Genomic DNA, 19,956 nt, shown 5'->3' with positions numbered 1-19,956 from the left:
AAAGTCTTCCCAATCTCCAAGGAAAATCCACTCCAGGCCAAACACCCAATTTAGTGAATGGAAGAGTCAGGGAGTAGAAGCAGGGTGCCAGGAGTAGGCCTGGCCCGTGAGCCCCACAGCTCTGCCAGAGCACTTAGCACCTCAGTCAAGCCAGAGCTTAAATTACCTCTCCCCTGCTTAGTGAGCTCCCTCCCAACACAACTGTGAGCAGAAAGAGTACAAAGAACTGGGTCCCTACTTTGAACCACCATAGCATGTCCCCTCAAGAGCCCAAAGAGGCACACCAAATACCTATTTTGTTGAGGACAACGTAATTCACTCCTCACATCCCCATGAAATATTGCCTCATGAAATAAAGCCCATGGACTCATTGTCCCTTCTCCTGCTTTGCATTCAGAGGAGTGAATTTTCTCTAAAGGGGAAGGGTGCTCTGCTGAGATGCAGGGCAGGGACGTAAGTAGATGAGGACAATATTTCATGAGGATGTGAGGAGTGAATTATGTTGTCCTCAACAAAGTGGGTATTTGGTGTGCCTCTTTGTGCTCTTGAGGAGACATGCTATTGTGGTTCAAAGTACACATGAGTATTTACAAAGGTTGGCTTGTGCAGGACAGGTGACTTCCTGGAGAAGAGGATTACAGGTGCAGAGCGTGCTGCTTCGGAGGAGGGAGAGGGGGACAAAATGTGAAGACATGAACAGCAAAAGGACTAAAGGAACAAGGGTTGTGTTCACTGTATAAAGGCCAAATTCGGAGCCAGTGGAAAACAGGCAACCTGGGACTATTCACAACTGATGGAAGTACCATTGGATGGGAACTCCTGAATAAGACCTGGAGAAACTAGACAGAAAGGATCTTGCCCCCCGCAGCATTCAAGGTCACTTGGGGAGGGCTTTAGCTTCAAGTGAGGATAAAAAGAAAGGAGAGATTTATCAGGGAGCCAAGATGGGCTGCACAGGGCTGAGCTCTGCAAGACAGCTGGAAAGATCTCAGCAAGGATGCCTCAAAGGTTAGACTCTCAAATCAAAGCTAGAGCATCACCTGTCTATCAGGATAGAGCTGGGGGAGCATGCATGCAGTGGGCAAGGGGCTGGACTCGGTAGCATCTAGAATCTCGTCCCATTCTGTGTTATTGTGAGTCTGTTTCTAACATTGATGAAAAGAAATTTCTTCTGCTCCAGACTCCTGCCTGAGGTTGATGCTGCTGACAGATGATTTGCCACTGGGGTTGAGTAATAACTGGTGCCCTCAGTCTTCTCCAGAAAGACTGGGCATCTTGAGGACCAACTCTGAGAAGATATAAGGACAGGACTGTGAGGGCCAGAGGCATGAAGTGTCCTCACATTCAGACGGCAGCAGCAAAAGCAGGAGATGGCCTTCCCACGCTAGGGAGGTGACCCTGAGGAGGAGGATGGTTGCAGGGACTATGCCTCCCAATGGATGTGAGGCCAAGGCCATGGCATCAAGTATAGTCTGCAGGCCATACAGTGCACAGTGGCAACACACCCAAGGGGCCACCATTCACATCACAGACATTGTATGTGTGCATGTACACTCTATGTCCTGTTATGTTTATGATGGCAACTTCCCAGCAGGTGGTGGTAAAGTGTCTTGAGGAAGGGCTGCCTTTTTCTAGTTAACAAGAGCACTGTATGGACTAGCCCAGCCTCCTGGAGCCATAGTTTTCCCATTGCAGATGGATCTGCCAGACAAAGACAAGATCCCTTCACAACATTCAGCCCTTGCTGACATTCTCCAGACAGATAAAATTTTTTTAAAAAATTTTTTAAGGCGACCTAAGGATCTTTCTAAAATGTTTACTGTGCAGTAGATTTGCCTGCAAATCAACATCAATTATACGAGCACTTAGAGCTTGGGGTTTTTTTATTACCAGGCCTGCGCCCTGTGCTCCGACTCCAGCAGTCCTGCCCTGTGTTTGAAAAGCTGAGAAAGCTGCAAATTTGCATGCACTCAAACAAGCCATTATCAGTCCCTGCAGACAGGCTCTGGGTTTTGTTGGCATAACAAGGGAACATTCATCCCTGAGGTATTAGTAATATGACCTGGCTCTCAGAAGGAGTTGACTCCTTGCTACCATCCTGGGAAGACAAGGAAGCACCAGAGAAGTGGGAGAGAGATTCTGCAGGCTCTCAAGGAAAGTTCTTAGGTAAGTGTAGTCTGCCCCACACAGCACTCTGCCACTGGGAGCCACACTGGCACACACGTGTAAATGATCCCATTTACAGACCTGACTTCTGAACCGGAGGCCCAGTGGGACCAAGCCAGCAGCGCACACTTCCAAAGATCATGTTAATCACCTCCCAGGAGAGAAGTCATGGCATTTCCCAGCCAATGAGGGCGCCCCAGTCACAGACCATCACAGCCTGATTGGCTAAGGCAAAGCCAGGCCTCTCTTCTCAGGTAAACAACCTGAAACCTGGCTCAGAGGAGCTGGTACCTTGGGAGGTCTGGCGTGTTTGGGGGCCTCCGCCCAGCACTAAGACCTTGGTAACTAGTTTCTTAAGCTATTCCCAAGACACTGGTTAGCAGGGACTTGAACGCACCCAGTAGACAAAGTGAGTAGCAAACTTGCAGCTGGAGCCCCCAAAAGGGAGAGAAACAAGGTTTCTGGTGGATTCTCCCTCCCTCCCCTTTGTCTCTGGGAGACCAACTGCTCGGTCTCCCTCCTCAACTGGGCCTCAGTGTCAGGTTCTCCATTTGAAAATCCTGTCTTCACCTCCCACTTCTATGGGTAAATGAGACTATTCCTTTGTACTCTGAGGGTGGGGGAGCATTTGCTCAGCACCAAACTGGCCTGTGTTTGCAAAATAAAATGTAACAAAGCTCATATGTCCGCAAGAGTTGATTTGGTATAAGGTACATGCACGGCTCCAACCCCACCTCACTGGCTCAGGCACCCCCAACCTTGATCTCACCCCTGGCTAAAACATTAAAGGGCAGGAGGGGCAAACCATCAGCCAACCACAGAACTGTAAGCTTGGAAATAAAAGAAGGAAATGATAAAATCCCTCTCCCCCCTCCTCACTGTCCCTAAAGGGCACTCAATCTGAACTTTACCTGCTTAACAAGCAGCTCTAGAAGGAAGTGGGTCACTCCCCCACCCCTCAGTGTGGATGGTTCAGGAACCTGGTTCTCCTTCTAGACTCAAGCTGTGCTCAGCTCCCCAAAAGGAATGGGGTGATAATTGGGAGGAAGGAGGAGAAAAAGAATGGATTGGGGAGCTTATGCTGAAAGTGCTGTGTGCTTGCCCCCCCCCCCCCCCCCCCCCCTCGCCATGGGAGCACTCCAGTGGGAACACAGACAGAGGGAGGGTACTGGGAGGTCTTTCCCACTTAAAGTGTCAACCTCCCAGCACCCTGCACAGGATGCACAAAGGCCATCTCTGTCTGCAGAAGGTGGGGGCAGGGTGTTGCCCACACCCTCCCACTCCCATTCCCTTCTCTCCAAGTGGAAGGTTTGGGTTTGTGGGATCATAAAGGGAAAAGAGCTGCTAAGTAGCTACCGTACAGGTAGAAATGAGGCTGTGGGAGGATGGGAGGTGCCACCATCTGATTAGGAGGAGACCAGTGATGTGGCCACAAGCCAAGGCATACCGCAGCCACCAGGGCTGGAAGAGGGGGATCTCCCTAGAGCAAGCATGTCAAACTCGTGGCGCGAGGGCCGCATGTGGCCCACAATGGATATTTTTGCAGCCCAGCCAATATAACGGTATGTAAGACATGTTTTAATAAAAATTTTGTAACTTAATTTTTACAATATCCTGTTACACATAATTATTAATAACGAACTACAATGTTTGCTAATGACTGATTACTATAATTGTGTTCTCTTCATTTCCCTTATGCACAGGTGCACCATTTGTCTCCACTAATACTGGCAGCGAATATTTTAGCAGCCGATTGCCACATCATTAGTCTTGGACTGACTTGTTTGGTGTGCACAACAGGAAATATTTCGCTTTCAGAGAACAAGAAAAATAGGTTGATTTGCGTTACACTTATTAATTTGTACAGTTATTCAGTGTCTGGTAAGTTAATGTTTAAAAAATATTAATTTTTATTAAAATGTTCTATTATTTTATGTTAACAATTACTCATTTATTCCAGCCTGTGTATTCAATATGTCTCTATCAAAATAAACTTACGTTTCTATGAAAATTGCAGCTTTTGTTTTTTTGCAACCCACCTAAACCTTGTCTATTTGGCCTTTGTTAGCCTTTGAGTTTGACATGCTTGGCCTAGAGTCTCAGAGGGAGTCAGGCTCTGCTGGCACCTTGATCTTGGCCAGGGAAACTAAATTCAGTCTTCTGACCTCCAAAACTCTGCGAGAATGCATTTCTGTTGCTGTAAGCCACTAAGTTCAAGATAATTTGCTACTTACTACAGCCTCAGGAAACTATAACAATGCCCAAGCTGGTCGCTTTAGGCCCACCTCATCCCCTCCCTCCCCAGTTTCCACCACTGCACATAACCCCCTTTCCAATGATGTGCTGGCCCTCCTATTTGTACTTTAAACAATCACTTACTGAGCACTTAAAAAGAAATTGTTTTCTAGTGGCAGAATTTCAAACAGGGGCAGGTGATGATGGCAGTATTTGGGGACAAGCGAGCTTGAAGGATAAAGCAGAAAAACAGAGTCACTCACTATATTAAGTCATTAGACCAGATTCATTTTTAGAGTTCCAGGCCCAGAATAGCTTTAGAATTGGAGTTAACCAGACTCTAGCCACCGTTGGTTTTCAGGAGGAAAGGGACCCATGGGAACCCTACATTGAATAGCCAGAGGGACCCACAGAGGTAGGCCCACAGCTCCCCTAAGTAGAGGATCTGAAGCCAGATGTCCCTCTGCTTCTTAACTCCCGAAGGCCTACACCATCCAGACCACGCCCAGCCTGGGCTGTGCCCACCTGCATTTCCTCAGAGGCGTTGCAAGAGCTACTGGGAGGGGATGCCCGTTTGCACCGCTGTTCTCCGCTGCTCATGGCCCAGGAGTTGGCAAAGTCGTAGGGGTCCGAGGTCAGACTCCCTGTGGAGAAAAGTTTCAGGAAAATTAAGCCACATTTATACCGATCCAGGACTTCTGAGTAAAAACTCTAGGTCTGTCATCTCCTGAACCAACTCCCATTAGATTCATACATCGGCATCTGGGGTGGGAGTAGTTTTTGCGCAGCACACAACATAACATGACAGAGCACGGGCCTCCAGAGCTCAGCCAGTGTTTGGGGAAGACAGCATGAAAGATAAGGAGTGTGCCCACCCATTCCCGCTTCTCCATGGCTTTGCATGCCATTGTCCCTGTGTGAAATGTTCTCCGCCCCCTTACTGCCTTGACTATCTCAACTCATTCTTCAAGATGTAGCTCCTGAACCACTTCCTCCAGGAAGGCCTTCAGAACAGACTCTGCTCCCTGTCCACCCCCCTAGCCTGGGTTGGGTGGGCTCCTTCTCTGTGCTCCCTCTCTCAAAATTCTCATCATCCTTTGTGTTGGCATCTGTTTTGCTTCTATTCAACCCCCACTTAACTCTGAGCTCCTTAATTCAGAGCACAGGCTGTGTACCTTATCTCTAAATTCTTATCTGGCATATTATGGATACTCAACATATTTTGCAGAATGAAGGTAAGATGTGACATGGAAACTATACCTCCAATCACTGCACCCCTGTGCTCTCCATTATCTGTGCCTTAGGGCTTATAACCGTCATGTTACTGTCAGCTACTCACAACCGGCTGTGAGGACCTCATAGGCCTACATGGCATGGTGCACAGTAGGTGCAGCCAGCAGCAGCATCAATAACACTGCTGAATCTTCATTTCAAAGAGCATTGAGGCAGCCTTTTTGTACAGCCAGGTCTAGAAGAGTAAAGCATGTTTCAAGATCAAATAATGAACTGGGAAATAGGAGACATGCTATCCCTGGGGAAAGATAAGAAAAGCAGAACCTTAGAAATGTAGTCAATTGGCTTCTGTGATGTCAGAAAAAAATGCCCCACCAAAGGTATATTTACTTCCTCATTTCCTGAACCTGGGATATTTCTTTATATGGCAACAGATGTGATTAAGTTAAAGATCTTGAAAGAAAGAGTTTATCTTGCATTACCTGAGTATGCCTTAAATGCAATCACATGTATCTTTGAAAGAGAGGCAGAGGGAGAACAAACAGAGACACACATAGAGAAGGTGATATGAGGACAGAGGCAGAGATTGGAATGATACAAAGATTGCCAATAGTGGTTAGAAGAGGCAAGGAATAGATTCTCCCTTAGGGCCTCCAGAGAGAGTACAGTCCTGCCAACACCTTGATTTTGGACTTCTGGCCTCCTAGAATTGTGGAAGAACAAATTTCTGATGTTTGAAGTCATCAAGTTTGTGGTAGAAAGTAACTACAGGAAACTAATACATGGGAGAAGCAAAAGGGAAGGGAACTTAAATTTGTGGAGTTTCTCATGTGTGCCGGGCATCATGACAGGCGCTGCTCTCTGGGTTCTTGGTTATTCCATACCACACAAAGTAGCTCACTTTCTAATATACCATATTAAGAAAGAGGCAGAGCCGTAACCGCTTTGGCTTGCTGGACTGCGGACTGAAAGGTCCCAGGTTCAATTCCAGTCAAGGGCATGTACCTTAGTTGCGGGCACATCCCCAGTAGGGGGTGTGCAGGGGCAGCTGATGGACAGAGGCAGAGATTGGAATGATACAAAGATTGTCAATAGTGGTTAGAAGAGGCAAGGAATAGATTCTCCCTTAGGGCCTCCAGAGAGAGTACAGTCCTGCCAACACCTTGATTTTGGACTTCTGGCCTCCTAGAATTGTGGAAGAACAAATTTTTGATGTTTTAAGCCATCAAGTTTATGGTAGAAGGTAACTACAGGAAACTAATACATGGGAGAAGCCAAAGGGAAGGGAACTTAAATTTGTGGAGTTTCTGATGTGTGCCGGGCATCATGATAGGGCTGCTCTCTGGTTCTTGGTTATTCCATACCACACAAAGTAGCTCACTTCCTAATATACCATATTAAGAAAGAGGCAGAGAAGCGGCTTTGTGTTGGGTGGGGAAAGCTCTAGAGAGAATTGAGACCTCTAGGGCCCAGTCTCAGCTTTCCTTCTATCACCCTATGTGATCTGGGGTTGATTCCACCATGCTTCTGACCTCAATTTTTCATATGTAAAATAAGCGGTAAGACTAGATGACTTCTTCTCTGTAAAAAGAAAGAAAGAAAGAAAGAAAGAAAGAAAGAAAGAAAGAAAGAAAGAAAGAAAGGAAAAAGGAAAGAGGCAGAGAAGTGGCTTTGTGTTGGATGGGGAAAGCCCTAGAGAGAATTGAGACCCCTAGGGCCCAGTTTCTGCTCTAGTTCTATTACCCTATGTGATCTGGGGTTGATTCCACCATGCTTCTGAGCTCAATTTTTCATATGTAAAATAAGCAGTAGATGACCTCCAAGATCCTTCCATTCTTGACCTCCCATGAAGTGAAACTATAGGAGCTCAATCCGAAATGAAGCATAAGGATGTCTACTAGAATGACACAGGTTTGATTAAAACAATTAACAAACTTAATTCAATGAGTGTATATAGAATCCTGCAGCATCAAAGAATACATACATAGAACAACTGCAAAAAAAGATTATGTACTAGGCCACAAACAAATCTACCCAAATTTCTAATTTAATTGAGAAATAAAAAATTTTAAATGTTTGGAAATTTTAAAAACATTTTATAGGTTACGAAAGAACTCAAAATGGGAATTGGAAAATTCATAGAACTAAATGAAAATATGTTACATATCAAAATTGGTGTGATGCAGCTAACATAGTACTTAAGGAAAATTAATAGCCTTACATGTACATATTGAACAATTAAAAGTTTGAGAAATCAGTGCTGGAAAAGACAAAAACAACTGATCTTACTATTTTCTAGTCCAATGAAAAAAATAGCCAACTGTTTCTTTACACACTAACCCCTTACTCAGAAGGGTAGTCAGGTGATAAGGAAGGAGAACATATACAAATGCTCAGTTTTTGCAAGGGAGCATCACTAATTAAATATTTATGTAATTGAAATTACCAAAAATTAGTAGTGATTTCCACATTGTCCACATTACCTGCATTCCTTGTGAACATACACACATGCGCGCACACACATAAACTGGCCTTTGGGGGCAGTGTTGAGCCCTTCCTTTATAGATTTCACCTATGAAGTTTTTTCATAGTGGTTCAGGGGGGTTTGTTCAAACCACGCAGCATTTACCAACCATCTCCCATGTGTAAGTTGCTATGGGGAATTCAATTTGAAGCAAGTCGGGTTTGAGGAGCTCCAAGATCTGGTGTGACGGGAAGTCCCAGCAGTGAGATGGAATGCTGAGAGATAAGGTTGGCGGGATACATTGAGGTGAGGTCCTGGAGAGGCTGGCGTGCCAGGGGAGGAGCCATTGTGAAGGTTTATGAGCATAACCACACCTCCAGGAAATAGCACCCCAGAAAAGCTTACCTTCTTGAGTCCTAAAGTCATCTTCAGCAAAGATGTTAAAGTTGCCACACAGCCCACAGGTCTTGTTGGAGTATCTGTCTGATAGCAGGATTTGGATGCTGCCACTGCCATCGATCCTGGCCGCAAAGCCATAGGCCTCACTGGACAGCTTGTAGTACCCAGCCTCCGTTTCTAGATACAGCCCTTTGGAGGCATAGGGCATGGAGACACTGGAGGGACAAGGATGAGCTCAGGAAGTAGGCTTCTCAGACATTTTCTGGCTGTCCTTCCCACCCTTCAACCCCAACCCCAGACTAAGGGTTCACACTGTGATGTAAAGTGGCTGAGGGCCTGGACCAGCAGTCAGGAGCCCTGGCTCTCACCCAGCCCTGCTACTGGCTTCCTCTGGACTCATTTATTTCCTGTCTCTGGGCCCCAGCTTCTTCATGTAAAATATTAGAGGGGGTATGCAAGAGGTATTCCCAGACATTTGGGGCTTCTGACTTACCTCTGGTCCCCTTGCAGCACAGTACCATTGACAAACAAATGGATGTCAAAAAATTCCCCGAGATACACGGAGAGGCTCACTCTCTTGCCATTTTGGAAGTCCCCTGAAAGACAAGAGTCAGGAGTGGTGATTATTATCCAAAAGAGTTCATACATTTATTTATAATCGTCACCTCTATAACCTTATCTCTGTAGAAAAGTTCCCCCAAAAGATGTAACAAATGAGCAACAAAAATCTCCCCCAAAATCTCATTGCTCACTCATTTTATTCATCTAGAAACATTTATTGAGTGTCTTCCGGATACATAGCTTTCTAGTAGTCCCTTATATTTCTCAAAAGAAAAATGCAAAAGCATGACCTCTTTCTTCTGGGGGTTTACAATCTAAATAGAAAGCTAAGATGAGCATGAAAATATTGACTACATTGTAAGGCAGCAAATAAAAGTGAGTTGTTGGTAACAGGCACTCTAGGATGGGTTATTTAAAATGTTGTTGAACAGCTCTAAACAGGTGCTTTGTTTAAAATGGAGATTCACAAGTCCCACCTCAATTTACTGATTTTACTCTCTGGAAGAAGTTTAAAGATTCTGTAAGTAAAGTTCATCATTCTGTGTGGGGAACTTACTTAGGACACAATAAAGAATCTGTTTTGCCCTTAGAGATTTTTGGATAGCCAAACACATGATGAAATAGTCTCTGACTACATGACAATGGTCCAGTTGTGAGGGACAAACAGAGACACGGGTGGTGGCAGTTACACAAAAGCAGAAAAACAGGTGGAGACACATTTTTGCAACATTATGAAGACCTGGCAACCCACAGCTAGTCCCTGAGAACCGGTGCTCGAGCAGGGCCCTTGGGATTCAAAGATGACTGAGAGGCCGTGGAGATGAAGGAGACAGAGGAACAGCGTAGAGTCTGACCTCAAGGCTTAGAGTCTGAGGAGACAGAGGAACAAGGTAGAGTCTAACCTCAAGGCTTAGAGTCTGAGAAGCTGATGGAAATAGGAAAGGTGAGGACAGCCAGTGAGGACCGAGACGGAAGATGCTGGAGGAAGAGGGGGCTGGAGGAAGAGGGAGAGTACAGTGCCATGGGGCTCCTGTAGAAAGGGGGCCCGGGGCCCAGGTGGAAAGTTAACTTTGGGAATGAGGACACGTGCCTTCTCCTAGCAGGGTCAGAGGAGTGTGGGCTCCAGCTCCTCAACACAAGAGGAGGCAAGGATGTCTGTGGAAGGAAGTCCAGGAAACTTGGGAGGTTCGTTGACATGAGGTCCTATTGCCACAGCTGGGGCCACTGATAAAGAGAGTGAAGGACAAAGCCGCCTCAGTCACAGCCCAGCAGAGGTCTGCGAGGAGGAGTTCCCCAATGGGGGCCTGAGCTGGACCGAGGCTGCTGGAGGACAGCGGCCACCTGGGACACACACACACACACACACACACGCTCATAAACAACCAGAATGAGTAAAAAAAAAAAAATAAGACTGGTTTATGGTGAAATTTCAGTGAGGGCTGTCACATGTGAAGAACTAGCCCAACAAAAACATAAGCATGTATGCATAACCCATGGACACAGACAATAGTGTGGTGAAGGCCTGAAGTAGGGAAAGGGAATGGGCTAGAAGGGGTCATTGGGGGAAAAAGGGTACATCTGTAAAACTTTCAATAATAAGAATAAATTTTTAAAAAAAAACAAGAACTAGCCCAGCAATTTTCAATCATTTTTATCTCATGGCACATAAACTAATTAATAAAATTCTGCAGCACCCCAAAAAATACATGTTTTGCCAATCTGACAAAAAAATATAGGTATAATTTTGATTCATTCACACCAGACAGCTATTGTTGTGTTGGCTGTTGTCATTTTTTATTTGACAATCTAAAGGAAAAGAGGTCAGTGCCTCTGACTAAATAGTCAGGTATGGCATGTTTTAAATATTCGTGCAGCATACCTGTTGGAAATCACTGAACTCGCCCATTCTAAGACTAGAGTCTTGAATGATATGGTGTTAGCAGCTCAGAGATCACCAGGAAAGGCCTGAGTCCACACACCACACTGTGCAGAGCTCCAGACCCACAGTCAGGAGTCAAAGGAAACGCCAGCCGAGATGAAGGGCTTTCATACTGTTTGACTAGAGTCTTGCCTGCCCTGCATTCTCACTTAAAACAGTTTTGCAGATAGCACATCTTTAAAAAGTGGAGCAGACTTTCTGATAGCCAGAAATTAGCCAAAGAGAAACACACGAAACTAGACAAATAAGAGTAAATTGTTGATGGAAGAATCCAAGCGGTGAGTATATAGGTTTCCACTGTCCTATTCTATCACCTGTTCTGTATGTTTGGAAATGTTCATAATAAAATGTTGAAAACAAAAACAAATGAGACAGCTTGGCAACAAGCTCCGGTTTGCAGTGGACCAAAGACTAAATCCCTTCCCCGGCCTCTGTTGGGGCTGACAATGAATGCTACCCCCAGTTTGGAATGCGCCGGCTCCATCCATGACCTGCCTGCCAGAGAGGGTACAATGAGCCCAAGAGGTCAGGGTATTCAGGTCCCTAATAACCACAGAGCCCATCGCCCCATCAGGACAGTTCTCCCTGCCATCTACCCCCAGCCTAATAGAGCAGATGGGCAGGCAGTTCTGTCCCTGCTTCACTGGGTAACTCAATCAGTATGTCTGTCGTCTCTGAGCCCAAGGCATGTCCCTCCTGGAAACAGGAGAGGACTCCCTGTGAGCCTCTCCCTTTAGCAGGCTCTCCCTCACCTTCGTGGAAATTCAGAAAGGGCCGTGAGAACAAGTCAGCCAGGAGTGTGTGGCTGGGGGTGGGTAAGGAAGGCTTTAGATACCATCAGGAGGCTTGGGGTGAGCCACCACCCTGCAGCCACAGATCTGTCAGTCCTCCAAGCTTTCACAGATGCAAAGTCAGCAAAGCAGCTGTTCCCCAGGAGACAGAGCTGAGCAGGTGCATAGGCACACCCAGAGGCCACTCATGGCAAGGTTGAAAGATAGAGCCTATAAGGCTGGATAAGCCAAGAATGCAGCAGAAGCAGAAAGTCAAAGGAGAAGGAAGCAGGAGAATGTGAGACAGAGCCCCAAGGCTCCCACTGTGTGTGGGTGCATGGAGCCCCGCCCTGTTCAAGCAAATGATGAAGACAGCCTGGCCCCACAGACCATGGGACTTAGGTCCATCAGGGGTGGGGGTGCTGATACTTGAGGTAATTTGCCCATCGTCATAGAGCTAGTGACTGATGACAGAGCTGGGACTCAGACCGGGTACTGGTTTAAGTATGTGAACGGTCAGCTCTGTTACCCCAGGAGAGACTAGCATTAGGAAGCAGAGGAGGCAGCCTGATGGGCAGCGCCCACTGCCCACCGAGTGCTGTGTGAGGCAGCATCCCGGTGGGGACATGGGGCTGGCTGCCCAGGATCATCACCCATCTAGGGGCGCAAGCGGACAGGGGACTGGGATTGGAATCCTTCGTGAGGACTGAACTGCCAGGAGCCTGTGGAATTGCTGCCCCGGGGCAACTGAGGGAGGCCCCAGATGCCGCCCATCCTCCTCTGAGGCAGGGCGCAGCAAGAGGAGTTTTGGAAATGTATCCTGGAGAAGTCTTCGATTCCGAAAAGCCTACTCTGGCAGCACTGTGAATCTTGGCGATCATCAAAACAAGCAGAGTAAAAACACAATTTCCTTTACGAACCAGTACGTACACACGCAAGCATTTCACACACTGGCAGCACTGTGAATCTTGGCGATCATCAAAACAAGTGGCTTTAAACCATTTTCCCCCAGAAAAGCAGAGTAAAAACACAATTTCCTTTACAAACCAGTACGTACACACGCAAGCATTTCACACTATGATACTTATCCTGACGGTGTGCCATGCACTCAGATATTCTCTGATGTCTTCTGTTTTATTCCATTAATTTTGTAAAAGCTGGTTACATCCAGTAAGTTAATTCTGAGACCCCCAGGGCATGACTCGGTGTGAAAAACACTGATCTAGACTGGCTCCCTTTCAGGTGGAGAAACGGAAGCCTGAGTTTACAGCAGGGTTGCTCCATCTCGCACCAATGACACCTGGGCCAGGTACTTCCTTGTGGTGGGGCCGCTTCTACCCACCTGCAGCATCCACCCCCAGTTGTGACAACCCAAAATGTTCCGGACACTGCCAAATGTCCTCTGGGGGGAAATCACCCCAGTGAGAAGAGTTAACTTGGGGTGGAGCCCCACACCTGGGTTTTCTGACTCACAGTCCAGATTCCCTTAGCCCCATAGCTGCCTAACAGGACACTTGGATTCAGTTAAGCACTAATGCAGGGGAGAACTCTAGGTCAGCCTTCTATTTTATTTGCTTGGTTCCCTCCCTGCAGAACTCGGGGGAATCATGATGTGCAGCCATTCGGAAGACAACCCTTTAGAAATTGCCAGTGAGCCTGGAGGAGGGGGAGAGCGTGGAGGGGACACACCCACACTCCTTACCTGCAGGTTAACACTTCCCATAGCTGCTAGGAGAAGATGGGCTGGGTCTCTACCTCCCAAGAGGCCAGAGCAAACCAGGGACACTCTCCCCATGGCTCCTGAGCTCAGTGCCTGAGGATCTAGGTGGGGAACAAGGTCTCCCCTCATGTTGGAGAAGCAGCAGCCTGAAAAGCAGGCTGGCAATCGGAACCAGAGCAGCTCTGAGTGCTTTCTGGAATATTCGAGTGCGGAGCTGGCTAGTCTGCATTCCAAACGAACACTTCACCCTCCCCTGTGATTCTGATGCAGGTGATCATTATCCAAACGCTGAGAAACAGAAATCGGGTCTGATGCCATTCGCTGATGCGGACACTATGGCTTGGGCTGGGGAAGTGACTCAGCACGTTGGTGGGGGTTTCTGGGAGCCAGATCCTGCAGGGTGGCTTTAAAAGAGCAGTCTCTCCAAGCAGGACTCCTGTCGTCTCTTTCTTTTCCCCTCTGCTGGTGGCCTTGGCCTGGGACCCTGGAGCCTGCCTGCCTGCCCTGGAGGAGCCTGGTCAAGGAAAGGGCCTCCCCTTTGCACCAGGCGGCCCTTCAGGCTGAGACATAAACACTTTACTCAGGATGTGTACAAGGTCCACAGACATTCAGAGAGGAATGGGAATTTGCAAGTTAGAACTGAGAAAACAGGATGTCGTTGGAGAACAATGGAGCAGAGCTGTGTACGAGGACACAGTCATGCTCACGGAACTAAACCCGCAGTGTCCAAGCCTGCTGGACCCCGGCCCCTGGCCCCATGCCCCTGAAGCAGCAGTGCCAGCCCCCCCTCTCAGGCCCAGCCTCCTCAGATTATTTCTCTCCTCCCTATGCCTTACTCACCACCACCATCAATTAAACCAATCCCCATTAAAGTGTGGTCCATAGCCTGTTCTAGGCCAATGACTTGCCAGAAAACTGACACTTGACAAGAGCAAATTGTTATAAGAATAAGGACCCAGGGCAGGGAGAGGAGGGAGCACTGAGATGTTTTGAAAGAGAGAGAGGCCTAACACAGCTCTTTGATTCCTCCTTGGCCACGAAACTCAAAGGATAGCCAGAGAGGCAGGCTAACATGTTGGGGAGGGTGTTGATGTTACCCTAACCTTAACAGAAATGGCCCCAGGACGTAGCAGCCCCTGGTCTCTACCTTGTTCCCATCAGACAAGTGCACGTCCTATAAGGTGGCTGCTTTCAGTCACTAAGGTTTGGGTAACACTTTACATGTGCAAATATTGTATCTCCCTTGGTCCTGACAATGTCTCTATTTTAAAGATGAGGACATGGAGGCTGCGAGACACTGTGTGACTCCCCTAAGGACACTCCATGAAGAGCCAGATTAGAGAGCACAGGTTTTATGACTCCAACTCTGGTTCTTTCTATGCTTTGATTTCCTGCTGGGGACTCAGCCACCAGGTCCTATGGGGAAAAAACTGCCCATCAGCACAAGTTGATGAGCCCAGTTCTAGAAAGGGTTGGGGTGGACGGGGTGGGATGGGGGCTTCCTGGAGGAGGTGACAGCGACAGCTCAGATGCATCAACATAGCTTGATAACCCTGACTACTTGGGGCTACCATAAGGGGGAGGGTTCCAGAGTTGGGTGTAAGTAGTGGAGGGGGCTTTTCCAACATGCTGCTCAACCCCCTGGCCCCAGAAAGTGAACTCTGTGCCTGGTACTAAGATTTGATTATGTATTGCTCACAAACCTTTCTCCAGGGTAAGCAGTCTGGAGCAGAGCAGAGCTAAGACACTGTGGGGTCAAGACAGCAACCCCTCCAAGGCACCCTAGTGTCTCCATGGAAACCCCTCTTCCTTGAAACACCGCTGAAGCTCAAAGCCATAAGGTATCATTATTTCCTTCTTTCAAAATCTTCCCCGTTACCCTCCATTTCCACTGACACCCCCAGACCCATCACAGGTGAAAGGTCTCTACCACCTCCATCATGATTTTTATAGATAGATAATAGATAGATAGATAGATAGATAGATAATACAACTAAAAGAGAGGAAAAAATAAAAATGTTTTTTCCTTATAATGAGAACTTTTAAGATCTACTCTCTTAGCAACTTTCAAATACACCATACAGCAGAGTTGACTAGAGTCAGCATGTTGTACCTTTCATCTCTAGCACTTATTTATCTTATAACTGGAATGTGGTACCTTTTGAACACCTTCATCCAGTTCTCCACTCCCCACCTTCCAACCCTGGTAACCACAAATCTAGTCTCTTTCTCCTATGAGTTTGGTGTTACATTGTTTTGTTTTGCTTTTTGAGTCCACACATAAGTGAGATCATACAGTATCTGTCTTTCTCTGATTTATTTCACATGGCACAATGCCCTCAGGTTCCATCCATGTTCCGACAAATGCACCATAATCTTTAAGGTAGAAAAATCCACTTAAAATAAACATTGGGACCACCTGAGATTGAAGGACCTAAGCCTTCACTTTCCCAGGGAAAGTAGGGCTTGCTTTTTTTCTCCCCAATGTGGGTCTGTCCATTGACATCGCAACCTCCCCAAGGCTGAGGACCCCGCCTCTGCTACGTTGTGTAGCATCCCTCACTCACACAGCACACACATCTGATTAATTCTTAGAGTGAGAAGGTCACCAAACCCCAGTTTGCTGTCACTGCCTCCAGCCTCACTTCCAGCCTTGGAAAGTTCCTTCACCCTGACAAACCCAAGATCAAAACCCAGGTCCTCCTTTCATTATCTGTCAGAGAATCAGACAACCTCTGTGAGTTCTCCATTTTTGAGACAGGAGTGATTATATCTGTCCCTACATCTCGGAACTACTGTGGGGGTGCAGAGATGACACGGGCATGATACCGGCACTTTTCCAAGAACACAGGAAGTGCTCAACACTAGCGTGATGCTCTGAATTCCACCAAGAACACACAGAGATCCTTGCCTGGTGCTAGGGGCTTTGCCTGTTACAAAGCACCTTCTACTTCATCATTTCTCTTGATGCTTTGAGCTCCTAGAGTGTTGCCTGGACCCAGAGCAGTGGCCACAATCACTGGAGAAGCATGAAGACTCTCCATCCCACCAGGCTCCATGGAGAGAGACCCACGGAGAAGGCCATTCCCCACGGTGCTCTCTGCGGGATCTTCAAGAGCAGGCACTGTTGTAAGGAAACCTCCCCTACCCTTCAGACCCCCACATGCCAGGGCTGAGCTCAGCTGGCTCCCACTCCCTCTTCCTCCGTTCAGTGCCCAGGACTCACCTATGAGCGAGAAGGAGTGTTTCTGGCAGTCCCCGGCCAGGAGGTAACTGCAGTCTCCAGCAAAGCTGTACATGCTCTCATCAAAGGTGCTGATGAAGTCGTCTCCAAAGAGGCTACATCGGGCCATTGGTGACCTGCCAAGTGACCCTTCTGCACAAAGGGTCCCTGGAGGGAGAGGTCACAGGTGAGCACAGCTGAGACCACCAGCCCAAAAAGCCTTGTAGAAATGAGGCTGCATCTCCCAGAAATTGGGCTGTGGGGAAGTACTTTCCCTCCTAAACAAGGCTAAACCTGTTGCTTTCAGCCCCCAAATATGATCCAGGACTCACAGCAACAATGGAGGAACAGTTTTTCAGGAAATCTATTTGGTTTAATGCCATTTCCATATGCATTTAAAATGTGATACATGCTCATTATAGAAAAGTTGGAGAATACAGAAGAAAAATACAAAAATGTTAAAATCATCCATAAGTAACATTCAACAATAACTAGAGTTAACATTTTAGTATGTTTTTTCTTCTGTTTTACAGCATATACACAATTGTGGGTTTTTTATAAAATTGTGATCATCCCATGCAAATTATAACCAATTTCTCAATATTTTCAAGAATTTGGCACACCATTGTATATACTTCCAAAATATGATTTGAGTGACTGCATTATACTTCACATTAGATGAATATAGTATAACCCCCTATTGTTAGGATTTTAGCACTTTCCACGTTTTCTGATTGTAATGGGCATCTTTCTACATTAATCTACTTGTATACCTTGAACATATTAATTCTAAACAGATCAGCCTACATGTCTGATACACAGAATCTATAAAGTGTTAACTCCTACAGGGTCATATGCTTACTCCACCCTCACACTGTGTGTGTGTGTGTGTGTGTGTGTGTGTGTGTGTGTGTGTGTGTGTTAGCAGGTGAGGAACATCAGAAAATCTGTTAAATCCATTTTCTGGGTCCCCAGCTGGAAGATGCAGAGGGTGTGATCCATGTATATTTTGTCCCAGACTAACCTGTGTGCAGCAGCCTGGGTGCTGCTGGCCTGAGTGGTCTAAGTGGGGACAGGCCAGGGTCAGAAAAAGGTCCCCCTTGCCACTCACAGACTCAGAATCTCAGTGACAGAAGGAAGACGGTGCAATGCAGTGAAAAGGTGCTGGCCTGGGACCCAGGAAACCTGACCTCTGGTCTTGGCTCAGTGTGACTTTGGAGCATTTTTCCTCTCTGACCCTCAGTCTCTTCATCAGTAATATGAGAGGTTCAACTAGATGACCTCCACAATCCCTTCTAAAACTAGTAACCTATCGGCGTCTTGGATTCCTTTCTCCCCACGCTCCTGCCCCATCATATAGACTGTTCTAGGTGGCCCTTGTACTTATTAATTCCCCGAGGCACCTGCTCCTTGAGGAACACAAGTCAGGGGCAGGGGGCTCTGCAGAACTTCTCCAAGAGGAATTGACCAGGCAACCAGGGACTCTGGCCTAACCCAGGTTGGACACAGGTGAGCTGCAGACACACCTGCTTATTTCTGGAAGAGGGTTGTTCCCAATAGTCCTGGGGCAGGAGTGGAGAGTGGGAGCACTTTGGTACCTACCTGGCAAGGTGAGGACCAGAGCAAGCAGCACCCTCGCCAGCCTGGCAGGAATCATCTGCAGAGAAGCAGGAGAAATGAGCTGGTGGTCACTGCCCACATAGATGGCTGCTGGTATGTGCTACTGTCCATGCGTGAAATGGAAAGAACATTACTTTTAAGCAAGAGAAAAGATTGATCCTCATTGGCCTGAGTTTGCCTTTGAACATGGAGTGCTGGTCCCAAAACAAAGTCCCTGGCCGGGCCCAAGAGTAACAGTCACTGTGAGCCAGGACCCCGGCTCCTTTCCCAAATAGTAGTCTCAGAGCCAGGACAGTGAGGAGGGCTCCGCCTTCTCCTCTGCACGCCTCCAGGCCAGCCTGGCCCTTCTCATTTCCCTGCATGCCTGCAGAAGTTAACAGCTAGTTCACACCTAATTCCTTCCTGCCCCTTCCACACTTGGCAGCAAACAGGAGGGTAGAAACTATCTTTTGCTTTTGTTCCTACCCAGACACCCCGACTTGGAGAACACTCAGGAACCACGTTTGCTGGTCAGTCACCCCTGCTGTTCCATGAGCTCCTCCCTCATCTCCATCCCCCAGTACCCAGGAGATGTCGGGCAGTTGATCTGATCGATGTTCAGAAGTCCAGCAGCCCTGAGCCTGGACAAGAGTACCCACTGTGTGGCCCACCAGGGAAAGACAATTGACACTGGCTGGCAGAGCACACATCCCTTAGAGCCCCTGTCACATTTGCTAAATTAAGTGTGGAATCTGTCCCTTGAGATTCACTGGAGGTGACTCCTTTCCCACCCAATACCCCAGCCAGCCAAACAAAGAGAGATAAACCCCATCTATTACATATATGTGGAAGGAATACTTTGATGTCAGTCATGGCCAAGTCTTGGTCCCAAAGCAGATGCCCTCTCCCACAGCCTCCCCACACACAGACACAGCAGGCTGCTCCCAGAAAGTACCAGAGGTGGGGGCAAGGCTTGCTCCAGTCTCCTGTAGTCGAGTAGCATAAGCAGTAAAGCCCAGGCAGGAACAGAAGCAGCCACAGGACCCCCAGAGGCAAGTGGACAAGGGGGCATTAGGATGGGCCCTGGCTTCGAATCACCCTCTAAACAAGGCCCTTCTAGTCCAGGGAGTGAGAAGCCCAGCTCCCCAGGGGGATGGGTCAGCCCTGATCTTTCTCCCACAACTGAGCCAGCCCTCCTCCCAGAAGACCATACCTTCTCCTGCAAATGGGGCTGCACGTATCTCCAAGGTCCCTTGGGAAACAGCCACACAGCTGCCGCCAGCCCTAGGCCATGCTCCCCAATGGCTGCTGCACTGATGGGGTTGCCGCAGCTCTGCCCTGGCTTGCTGCTGACTGGCCCAGGGGCTGCGGACACCCTGCAGCCAGGCAGATAAAACCCAAGTGGTGACGTCCACCAGCCACCCCCTTCCCACCACAATAGCTGTGAACTGCCACAACAGGGGACTGGCCTCCTCTTAATGACCAAGAGGAAACAATGAACGGAAATGGTATTAGAAATACCTCCAAGCCGATAAGGCTTTGAACAGTTTGGTGGGAGACCTCTTGGCAGCTGCCATAATGAGCTGCCTTGCCCTCCCCATGCCCCCTAACACTCATCCCTGGTCCTCCCCATATAGGCGGGTCCAG

At 47.7% G+C, this 19,956-nt stretch overlaps 1 protein-coding gene across 1 annotated transcript in view; it reads right to left on the bottom strand.

The window, feature by feature from the left end:
• Positions 1-19,747, bottom strand: part of VWF (von Willebrand factor) — a 121,710-nt gene extending 101,963 nt beyond the window's left edge. The window contains exons 1-6 of the mRNA XM_005873725.2: positions 19,523-19,747; positions 18,313-18,367; positions 16,714-16,878; positions 8,991-9,093; positions 8,504-8,712; positions 4,927-5,045 (exon numbers count right to left, since the gene is read on the bottom strand). Of these exons, the coding sequence (XP_005873787.1) occupies positions 4,927-5,045; positions 8,504-8,712; positions 8,991-9,093; positions 16,714-16,878; positions 18,313-18,367 (651 nt within the window). The 5' untranslated portion in view covers positions 19,523-19,747. The remainder of the gene's footprint in view (positions 1-4,926; positions 5,046-8,503; positions 8,713-8,990; positions 9,094-16,713; positions 16,879-18,312; positions 18,368-19,522) is intronic.
• Between the last annotated feature and the right edge of the window lie 209 nt (positions 19,748-19,956).

This window comes from Myotis brandtii, unplaced genomic scaffold (genome assembly GCF_000412655.1).
Source record: "Myotis brandtii unplaced genomic scaffold, ASM41265v1 scaffold417, whole genome shotgun sequence".
In the NCBI taxonomy this organism is placed as follows: domain Eukaryota; kingdom Metazoa; phylum Chordata; class Mammalia; order Chiroptera; family Vespertilionidae; genus Myotis; species Myotis brandtii.
This window is presented reverse-complemented; position numbering and strand designations above follow the sequence as displayed.